This window comes from Nuphar pumila, chromosome 10 (genome assembly GCF_984573655.1).
Source record: "Nuphar pumila chromosome 10, dmNupPumi1.hap1.1, whole genome shotgun sequence".
NCBI lineage: Eukaryota > Viridiplantae > Streptophyta > Magnoliopsida > Nymphaeales > Nymphaeaceae > Nuphar > Nuphar pumila.
In genome coordinates, this window is record NC_143258.1 from 90,710,456 (window position 1) to 90,721,231 (window position 10,776).

Below are 10,776 nucleotides of genomic sequence, written 5' to 3' on the forward strand. Positions count from 1 at the left end.
AAAGTGAGGGAAATTTATAAATATATGAGAAATTATGCATGCAAGCTGAAAAAAGATCCAAACTATCAGTTAAGCCATCAATAACTGTATTCCCTGTGAAAAGTCCCAGCACCCAGAAACCCCACTAGCAGCATCCATCATATGGATTTAAAATACCTTATTCTTGAGAGAGAGAGAGAGAGAGGTCCAATGCCCTCTTGTTAGGAATTCTGTGCTTTCTGAACTGGCTCCAATTTGCAAAAAATTGTCATTGACAATAAGCAAAGCTGGTATAAACATTTCCATCCCATCATGCAGCTTCCACAAGCATGTTCCAAATCTCCACCTCAAACAAGGTCAACCATGCAGAACTTTTAAAAGTTTTCTTTCAAAGTATCATATACCATGAACCATAAGTTTAGCTTGTTCAGCAACCATTCCACATCTGGCAAAATTATAAGTGCCCCTGGGTGTACTGCAGGGGAGGATACCCAATCGGAGATGGGCTGTGTTTGGGCTGAGAAGTGTTGGGCATGACCCGGCCTGATAAGCAAACATGCTGGACCTGGGTAGTGCCAAAGCCACATCCCATGGAGCTTGGCCCAGCTCAGTCTGTTCACTAGTCGGGCTCAAAGGGGCTCAACCTCCCCCACATGGGAAATCAGCTCAACAAAACCCAGTCCAATGGGGGAAGGTATTCGGCGGGCCTGGATCAGGCCAGCCCGTCCACTTTCCTAGTGTAATGTGGTTTCCCTCTTGTTCTTGCCTTGGCAAACCGTGGCCAAGCTACTAAGAAGGTTTGAACCAAAGACCACTTGAGTCTAACCGATGCAACGGTTTCATAGAACTTTGCTTCCCTCGACACTCCGGTGTATTCTAAGCTGAACTGTACCAGGGTCACACTTTCAAGAATCTTTGACGTACAATCAGGTTATATTTAATGACTAACCAATACAGTCTAAAAACCAAGTCAATATCATGCTGCTGCAACGTGGGCAGTGGTAGGGCACATCAAGATGGATATTTTTCCAGAAAAAATTACCATACCCTTTACATGTAGCAGCAAAATTTGCTTCATAGCAACAACACGACTGCGCAATCATGCACTCATTTACCACTCAAAATACATGCAATCTTTTGACTCGAGATGAAGTCTCCTACTGCTCAATCCTCATGTATCACAATAGCCAAATACTGTTAGATAAGATCACATGTTTTATTTGGACCAGTAGACAGATTTGAAATCCTCCATGAAAGTCTACTTAGCATCATCACAAGGTTCCATACCTCGATACAGAAATGTTTCTTACATCATACAAATATCAGGCATAGTCAACAAACCAATCAGGTTCATTTTCAAAAGAATAAGTGCAAATTAACAACAATTTAGTTGGATATTCATTAGCTTTTATTGACAAAAAGCAGCAGTAAAAAGTTATGATTTGCTTGGAGCCTCGAGTAACAATTTTGTTTTTGGACAGGTACAAAACGATGTCCCACTTGGCACCAATTTAGAAAAGATGTTAATTTCTAATTATTATATTCAACAGCTGAGTTTTCTGACCGCTTGAATCTTGTCTCTTGGGGAAAAGCTTAAATCCAATTAACTCCTTTATTTTAGTACAAGCCGAAAGAACGACAAAGCACTATACTAAGGGTTCATGAGATTCACTTCCTAACACTTTAGAAAGTGAATCTCATTTGAACAGTACCCCAAAAGCACACGCCCTTTTCTTTTGTGGAGTAGCCGCTTCAGTCATTAGAGGTCTATTTGTTGAGTAATATTTGGCTGTCAGAGAACCCAAAAGTGAGATTTCGAAAGTGAATCTCATTTGAATGATTCACTTTTTCATGAGGTCTCATGAGATTTTGAAAATGAATATCTTTTGAACAGTATTTTCACTTTTCAAAAACACAACCAAATCTACCCTAAATGAAAAAGGAATCAGCAACACACAATCATAGCCAAATAAAATACTTCAGAACATGAAATGCATGGAGAACGACCAATGAAGTCGCATCACAAATTAGAACCAGGTGGCCACATTATTCAGTAGTCCCTTTTATTTAGAGATAAGCTATAGATACGGCCATGAATACATTAACATGACAGAACAAGAGGGCATCAAACTAACCATAAATCATATTACTGATGCGTAAGGGATTCTTTAGATAGTATTTAATTACCCATAAATCAAATTACTGGTGCACAAGGCATTCCTTGTACCACTCCAGGCAGACCTTTGATTGCAACATCCTTGAGAAAGCCCATGCCTTTGGTTTCCTCAGATACTTCCATTGCCATAGTGTCGTCACCATTTCCAAATGCTGCTTCCAATACAAATGACTTCACCTCTTCAAATCTCTCTTCTGACAGAGAGACTTCAGCAAGCAGCTTCCACGCATACTCCTCAGATGCACCATCAAAATCCTGCTTCCTCTTGAGCACCATATGGCCACTAATCTCCCATACAGCAGGGTTCACTTGTGTGTCCAGCAATTCTTGACTGACCTCTCTCAATGCTTGTTTCTCAGCATAGCACTATTTTCATTCATCCAAAAAGCATTCTTACTATAGCTCATTTTCCTATCCTAATGAACAATAAGAAAATAATGATAAAAATTTTGCTTCTTTACCTGAGGAAAGAGGAAAACACGCTTTCCAGAGTCTGCGATAAGAAGATTAAAGGGGATGCCGTTGTCTTGGAGACAAACGCAGCATGTGGAAACTACATGGGAAACATCTTGCAGAGTGTCTCCACCTTGGAAAACCAAACCCCTCACTGGGTAGTTGAGGAGCTCATATACTTTAACACCATTTTCAGATTTTCTGGTTAGCCTTCTTGTAGGTGCTTTCTCAACAGCGAAAGCAATATTGAAGTAGTAAGCCTGCATACATTTACACACATCCAGAACAGAGTTCAGGTACAAGGCAATCAAGGCAAATATTTGCTAGGACAATCACTAAGCTCAACTGTTTATATTGTATAACATTGAATGCATGCATGAGTGTAACTCTCTTGCTACTGACCGGAATTCAAGAACAAATGCAATTGATTGCAGTTATGGGATAACTACTACAAAAGACATGACAATGACATAAATGTGAAGTACCTGAAAATGAAGATGATTGATGGTAGCAAAGGCACCCAAGCTGTTGTATCCCATTCTGAAGAATGGATTAGCTGCCTCTACAGCCATATGGAGTGCAAGTAACAGGCTCCCCTCATCCATTCTTTGAGGCAGGCATTCAAGGATACGAGGAATAAGCAGTACATGCCCATATTCTATAGGACTCACCTACAAAAGAAAAGAAATGTCAAACAGAGGACAACAGAAGAAACCAAGAGTTTTCCCACTAACATGCAACCACACTCAAGCTTTAGACGGTCTTGGCAGCTGTAGATGACAACAGATCTGACTATTAGCACTTTCAATTGTTGTTCAGCGTCCCTGCGGGATAATTTTATTGCCTTTTGGTACGCCTACCAAATATTATCCACCAATTTCCAAATACCACACAGGGTTGTTTCCATACCTATCAGGAACTTCCCATTGTGCCACATGCATCTAAGTTTTAATTGACAAAAAGAATAAAATAAAGAGATCATAGTGAATAGATTTCATCGTAAGAGATTTAAATTGCATCATGGTCCAGATTACATCACAATCTGAATTCAGGAAAAAAAGTTTAAAAGGCCACAATGAATAGGTTCCTTACATTGATAGCTACAACACTTGGACTCACAGCAGCAGATATGGAAGAGCTGGGGATGAACTGCATTCTCCAATCATCATTGTCATCTCCAGTCTCCTCTTCAAAGCGGAAGAGCACCTCCTCCTGTCCTACTTTTGTGAAATTGAACTTGTTGGGATCAAACGGTTGCAGGACCCTGTCAATTCTGAATTCTGTTGGCCTTTTCTTAAGGTGACGCCCCTCGTTCAACTGAGCAATAAAACCGTACTTCCCAGGTATCACCTATTTCAAACAGCCGCAACAGGCCAACAATAAGAAACACATGGATGCATGCATCGTCTTTTGTTTATGTTAAGACAATATTGTTAATTAAAAGCTTATGCAAATTCATCCAATTATCCAATTGAGCACCGTACTCCAGTTAACGTACCTGCCACTTCTACAAATACATACCATAAACGAAGGCATAGGCCATAGAGGAATGCATCTACTCAAATCTGCTTCTCACTAAAAATAAGCTAGGATGCTTCCAACAAGACATCAATACTTATAATTTTGACAAGTAACCTTCTAATTTGATTTACTTCATTTTTATCATTAGTTTTATTTCAGCCATGGTCATTGGTATTGCCAATATTTTTTGAAAAGATAGCAATATTAACAGTTTTTCTAGGTAAGCCAATGAATCGGCAAAATATCATGATATTTTCAAAATAATGCAGAAAATAAATATAACATGATTTTTTAACTTTTTTTATATATGTTAAGCCTATGTTTTCTTCTTTTTATTTTCTTTTGCATTTTTAAAACCTTTTCTATTTGTCTCTTTATATTTTAGTAAAAAAAATAATACAAAACTTTCATTTTTTATTTTTTTTATTCTTTGTATTTTTTTAATTTTCAGAATTCTGAGATTTTTCTCAAAGAACTGCTTTTTGAAAAAACTAAAAAAACAATCCTTAGTGAGAAATTGCCAAAAACGATACTGGTGACTATATTTTTATCTAGGCAAGCCTGGTATACCCCATGTGATATTCGAACTCAAGACCCTCAGTCAAAATACTGTAACTCTACCAGACCAGCTATCACAATCAGCCTCACCATAAGCAATGTGTATAGATTAATGCATATTTGTGGGCTCCATAACCTTAGAAACAAAGTTAACTAACAAGGAAAAAGAAAGTTGGCGAGGAGAAAAGGCACCTTCGTTTGGCAAGCAGTAACATCATATCGAAAGAGGCCTCTACTCATTCGATCTTCCCACTGAAATTTATAAGGATTCCATACATAAACAATTCAATATACGAATCTTCAAACTTCAACAAAAATTAAGAAAAATATGGAAACATTTCATAATATGAATATTACCTCTCCCATGAGAAGGGTATCGAAGAAGGACATGTCTCCAGTCCCATCCGATGGGGTATCCTCCATCTCCTCACCATTCCTGCATTTCTCCCCCTTGAAAGTGTACAAAGGAAACTTGGCTCCTACATAGACAGATACAGATATCCTCCAACTTTAAGAACTAAATACGGAAAAATTCCATTGAAGCGAGAGCAATCATCCAAGATGCTAGAATCTCAACGTGAAACTCGGCACGAGTTAGTTTTTCTAGCAATTACTCAAGTTATACGTATAACATATAAACAATCCAAATGGAGTTATCAATCTGAGATGGACCACAGTATCAGAATCATGTCTACAGATGCAAATTACGAACAAAGGACCCAAATCTCCCATGTACCAACAACTACCATGGATTCAGTATCACCAACTCTCTCGTAATCCAAAAATAGTTTCATGCCGTAATGAACCTATCAGACTAACAGAGCACCAATAAAAGAAACACTTCTTCCACTCAAAACCAAAATCTGAGTTTTTCTCATAAAAATGTAAATTTTCTAGCCAAAACTACCAAAAAAACCAAAATCATTTACGTGATATTTCTCAAAATTGAAAAATTATGCCAGAACACCCAAAAGACAAGAATAAAACTAATGGGTATTGCTACCTAGTCGGCCTTGTCAATGGACGAGGGAGAGAGAGTACCTAAGAGGCAGCATTTCCCCAGACAATTCCGTCCGCACCCTTCTTGGTAATTGGAGACCACAGTCGGAACCCTCTTGATGCTCAGCATCTTCGTTCCTTCTCTTTGGGTTGTTACCCTTGTTGATTCTTAGAGTAGCTACGCCTAACAAAGCAAACTATCTAACCCTCCCGGATTCCTGCGGAAAGAGGGAGGAAGGAACGAGACGACCGGCCGAAGTGGGCGCCGCTGCCGCCTCCGGCGAGGAAGAGGAGATCGGAGGGGCTGCCGCCTTCGGAAGGCAGGGCGCCGCGGCCGCCGTGAAAGGAGTGGGTGTTCAGTGAGAAGGCGGGCAGGCGGTTCCTCTGTCGCCGGACGGCTCGCTCATGGAGAAGGCGACGGATTTCTCTATGTATAGCCGTGTTGCTACAACTTGCCTCCCCTGGGTTGTTGCCCGAATCAAGCCCCTCTTCCTAAACTCACTTTCCCTGAAAATCCAGAGCCTCCCTCCCCCACTGTATCACAGAAGCAGACCCTCCCTCTATCTCTGAACGTAAGAAGCCAGGAGCAGTTGGGGTTTGGTTCAGATTCAGGTAAAATCAGACTTGGATCAGATTTTCGAGTATTGCATTGGGTCGGAATTAGGTCTAATCGAGTCCGAAAAATCATACCCGGACCAATAAGGACTATATGAATCAAACCCGAACCATACCCAATAAAACTATATTTTTTATCATTTTTATATTAAAAATTACAGGTCTTAATCGAAACTCGGGTTGGGTTCGAGTCTGGTATAAAATTTCACAAACTTTACTCGAGTTCACGTTCACGTATTAATCGAACATTCGAGTCCGGACCCATTGACACCCCTAGTTGTGTTGTGGGTAGCTTCGGACCCACCTGTTTGCCTTATGATAAAAAAATTTCTATATAGAGGCCAATATTTGTCTCTAATGCCAGAAAAAGCCTCACACATTTTTAATACGGGCCCTAAATTTTATGACAACTGCCAAACAAAGGCCTCATGTTAACATCCAACATGTTGAGAAAGGTGATATATTTTTTCTATTTTAGCTTTTGGAATTGAAAAACAGTTATTTACCCTCGTAAAAAGAGAAGGTGGAAAGTATTATTGTAATTTAATTTAATTTAATTTAATTTAATTTAACTGAGATTTAACTTGGTGTTAATGGCCAATGGTTAGAGTTAGGGGGTGTCAATGGGTCAGGTTTGATCAGACCCGTACCAAACCCTATAAGGTCAGGCTTTTGGGACAAATAAGAATCTCTGATTAGAACCCAGGTCGGACCCGAAGGTTCTGATTAATACATGGAGCTAGGTATGTTTTGTGAAATTTCATTACAGACTCAGCCCGACCCAAGTTTCGACCAAGATCTATAATTTTTTAACATAAAAAAGATTATTTTATCGAGTATGGTCTAGGTCTGGTTCGTGTAATCCTTGTAGGATCTGGGTATGGTTTCTCTTATGGGGGATCTGATCAAATCCGAGCCTGAACATGGTACCATCATCTCAAACAGGTCTGGTTTTGGTATCACTTGGGTGAGAACCAAACCTGACCCGTTGCACCCCTGGTTAGAGTACATCTCTGTTTGGCAGTTTTGAGAAAAACAGAAGATTATATCGAGAACTTGAGAAATATGAACCCTTTTTTCGATTAAAGTCAACAATTTGGCACTTAAACAAAGTTACTTAATTTTATCCTTTGAAATTTTTTATTTACCCTTAAAACATACTCTCTCTTTCTCTAGGATGTAAATGGATTGGATTCAGATCAGATATAACCAATACCAGATCCAATTAATCGGATGTTGGCTAAAAGGATTTGAATTAATATTCAGATGCGGATGGTGAAAAGCTTATACCATATCTGAAATTTCTATATGTAAGCGGATTAAGATATCCATCAAATTTGGATATTTATTGGATTTGGTAGCAAAAAAGCTAAAACCATATCAGCATCCAATTATGATTGGATATCAATTTTGCTTACCAAATTCAACTAAATAGAGTCAAATTCAACTAAAACATATTCTCTCCCTTTCTCTTTCTCTTTCTCTTTCTCTCCTATGTAACACCTGGCAAATAAGTCAGCAACGAAGCTAACGATCATGCCAGCGGCTTTTTCTCTTTCTCTCCCTCTTTTCTTCTTTCTTCACCTTTTTCGTTCCTCTCTTTCTCTCATTTCTTCTTTGTTCTTCTTGGATCTTTTTTTTCTTTGATTAGATTTTTTCATTAATTGGGGTTTTTTTTTCATTGATTAAAGTATTTTTCTTTTATTTCATTGATTAAGGTATTTTTCTTTGATCTTTATTGATTAGAGTTTTTCTTTGATTTTTATTGATTAGGGCTTTAAATAAAATATCTTTAATTAGGGTTTTAGATATTAAATTTGATTAAGACTTTTTCTTTGATTTTTTTATTAGGATTTTCAATCAATTTTTTATATTTAATTTTATTAGGGTTTAAATTAGGGTTTTTATATTTAATTTTATGATTTATTTATGGTTTCTTTGATTTTTATGGTTTATTTTTCTTGTAGACTTTTTTTATGTACTTAAATCCAGTTTGAGATTCACATTTGGGGCTAAAATCCATAATTTTTTGATAAACTTTCATAATTAGATCCAACATGACACCATTAAAGCATTTATATATGAAAAAAATATGGATTCTTATTTTTCTTACACTACAAGAAAATTGTTAATTAGCGACGGAAATTAGCGACGGATTTTTTTCGTCGCTAATTAGCGACAGATTAGCTAGAGATAGAATCTGTCGCTAATTCGCGACGGATTAGCGAAGAAACAAATTTTATCGCTAATCTGTCGCTACTTAGCGACGGATTAGCGACTAAATTTTTTGTCGCTACTTTTTATTACAAGAACACCATTTTAGCGATGGATTTAGAGAGGGAACTCTGTCGTCGCTAATCCGTCGCTAATTAGCGACGGATTAGTGACAGTATATATTTCGTCGCGGTTTTTGTATTTTGATTTAGCGACGGCTTAGCGACGGAATGTTTCCGTCGCTAAGCCGTCGCTAAATATCGCGTAAATCCCTAATCCCATCCCTCTTTTTCTTTTTCCTGTTTCGTTGTATTGCTCCCGCCCGCCGCCCTCTCCCTCCCGCCGCCCGTCGGCTCTCGCCACCGTCCGGCCGCCGCCGCCGCCGCCGCCTCGCCGACGATCCTCGCTGCCGACCTCCCTGCTTGGCTAGCGGCTGCGCCAGGGACTCCGAGCACCGGCGACCCGCCGCCGACCTCTTCCTCCTCCCTGCTGTTCCTCTGTGGCTGCTGCCGGGAGGTGTTGTCTCCCCTTCGTCGGTGACTCGCAACCGGCGTCCTCAGCCGCCGCAGACTGACGATCCTCCCTGCAGCCACCTTTTCGCCTCCGCTCTGAGTTCCGGCGACCCAGTGGCCCCCGAGCTTCGCTCCAGGTCTCCCCCTCTCTGCTGTCGATTGCGCCGGCCACCGGCGACCTCGCCAGCCGCCGATCCCCGTGCTTTCCGGCAGGGGGGGTCGACCCCCTGCCGGAAAGGCATGGGGGGTCGACCCCCTGCCGGAAAGGCATGGGGGGTCGACCCCCTGCGTTTCCGGCAGGGGTGGTCGACCCCCTGCCGGAAAGGCATGGGTGGTCGACCCCCTATCGAAAACGCAGGGGGTCGACCCCCCCTGCCGTAAAGGCACGGCAGGGGGTCAACCCCCCATGCCGGAACTGTCTTTCCGGCAGGGGGTTTAACCCCCTTCCCTGCTGGAAAGGCAGGTGGTTTAACTGGCTAGGTTGAGATTTAAAATTCAAAAAAAAAAATTAATTATAAAAAAAAAATTCAAATCGAAATCAACTGGCTAGGTTGAGATTTAATCAACTGTGGTTAGTTAGAGTATTTCATAAATTTTTATCAATTTGTTAGTTTGTTCTAGTTAGAGTAGTTCATAAATTTTTATCAATTTGTTAGTTTGTTAATGTCTACTGGTAGTTAGTTTTACTTCAATTTGTTTTCTTGAAATCTGGTTAGTTAGAGTATTTCAATCTATTAGTCTTTTATAATTATATTTTTCTTAGATAGATTGGTATTTAATGTTCTAACAATCAGTTAGTTAGATTAGGGCTATTTGAATTCTTTATGATAGTGGTGGTTAAACGGAGTTCACATCTTTTCTAGTAAACTAATTGATTGATTTACTATTCCTTTGCTAAGTAGTTCAGATTAGAAATTCTCTATGACTTTATGTTAGTCGACTGGTTCAACATGTTATAGCTGGTTTGTTAAATTAGCATCTTCTAGTTAGATTTGGCTTAACATATATACTATTTTTCTTTTCTCTTCTTTCAATTAGTTAGAGTTGTTTTAATTTGTTTTAATTTTTTTAGTTAGTGTTTCATCTTGTTTCATGATTAGTTAGTTTGTTACTTAATTTGTTTTGTTTTTGTGCAGATTTTTCAACGGAACCAACTCGTGCTCGGCCACCTGTGGTAAGTAAATGACAAAAACAATGCAAATCGGGTAAATACCCGTGGTGAATAAGTGATGCAAACGTATCACATGTTATTTAATTTATTGAATGCAACACTTTATTGTTCACACACTCACTTAGTTGTTGATATCTAGGACTGCTTTGTTGGAGTTCGGAGATCATGCTGAGCATGATTTTAATGTAGAAATATGGAAGTGTTCTTATTTTTGGAGTACGGAGTCCATGCTAAGGCTTCACAAAATCGATCGAAGATGCCCGAAGCCCATCTACACACAGGTAGATCTAAGACATTTGGGAGCCACCTAAAGAAAATGGTAACTCATCAATATATAATATTAATTTTATAAGTATTGTTGCAAATTTATGTACTAAATCTTTTGTCATTTAACTTCGCAGGAAGCAGAAAAAGGAGGCAGTGTACCATATAAGGATGTGTTTGTAGAAACACATAAACGGAAGACCACGGGAGTCTTCGTATCAGAGAAGGCGAGAACGACAACGGTATGTATTAATTCTATTAATAATCATTGCAATATATATGCAAGTCATCATAATGTTATCATTAATTATTAA

At 39.3% G+C, this 10,776-nt stretch overlaps 1 protein-coding gene across 1 annotated transcript; it reads right to left on the bottom strand.

Moving 5' to 3' along the window:
- Window positions 1–2,005: 2,005 nt before the first annotated feature.
- LOC149827319 (GDP-L-galactose phosphorylase 2-like) lies at window positions 2,006–6,272 on the bottom strand. Its single transcript, XM_090019281.1, has 7 exons — window positions 5,729–6,272; window positions 5,045–5,166; window positions 4,880–4,939; window positions 3,701–3,958; window positions 3,094–3,279; window positions 2,617–2,868; window positions 2,006–2,521 (listed from the first exon to the last, which is right to left on the bottom strand). The coding sequence occupies exons 1-7, from the start codon at window positions 5,814–5,816 to the stop codon at window positions 2,174–2,176; spliced, it is 1,314 nt and encodes a 437-aa protein (XP_089875407.1). The 5' UTR covers window positions 5,817–6,272; the 3' UTR covers window positions 2,006–2,173.
- Window positions 6,273–10,776: the final 4,504 nt, after the last annotated feature.

Excerpts from the sequence above, each read along its gene's own strand:
- LOC149827319 (XM_090019281.1), bottom strand. The coding sequence starts at position 5,816 with ATGCTGAGCATCAAGAGGGTTCCGACTGTGGTCTCCAATTACCAAGAA. Across the intron at positions 3,280-3,700 it reads CAAGTGTTGTAGCTATCAAT|GTGAGTCCTATAGAATATGG; the intron begins GTAAGGAACCTA and ends TTTCTTTTGTAG. Across the intron at positions 2,522-2,616 it reads GTGTTTTCCTCTTTCCTCAG|TGCTATGCTGAGAAACAAGC; the intron begins GTAAAGAAGCAA and ends GAATGAAAATAG.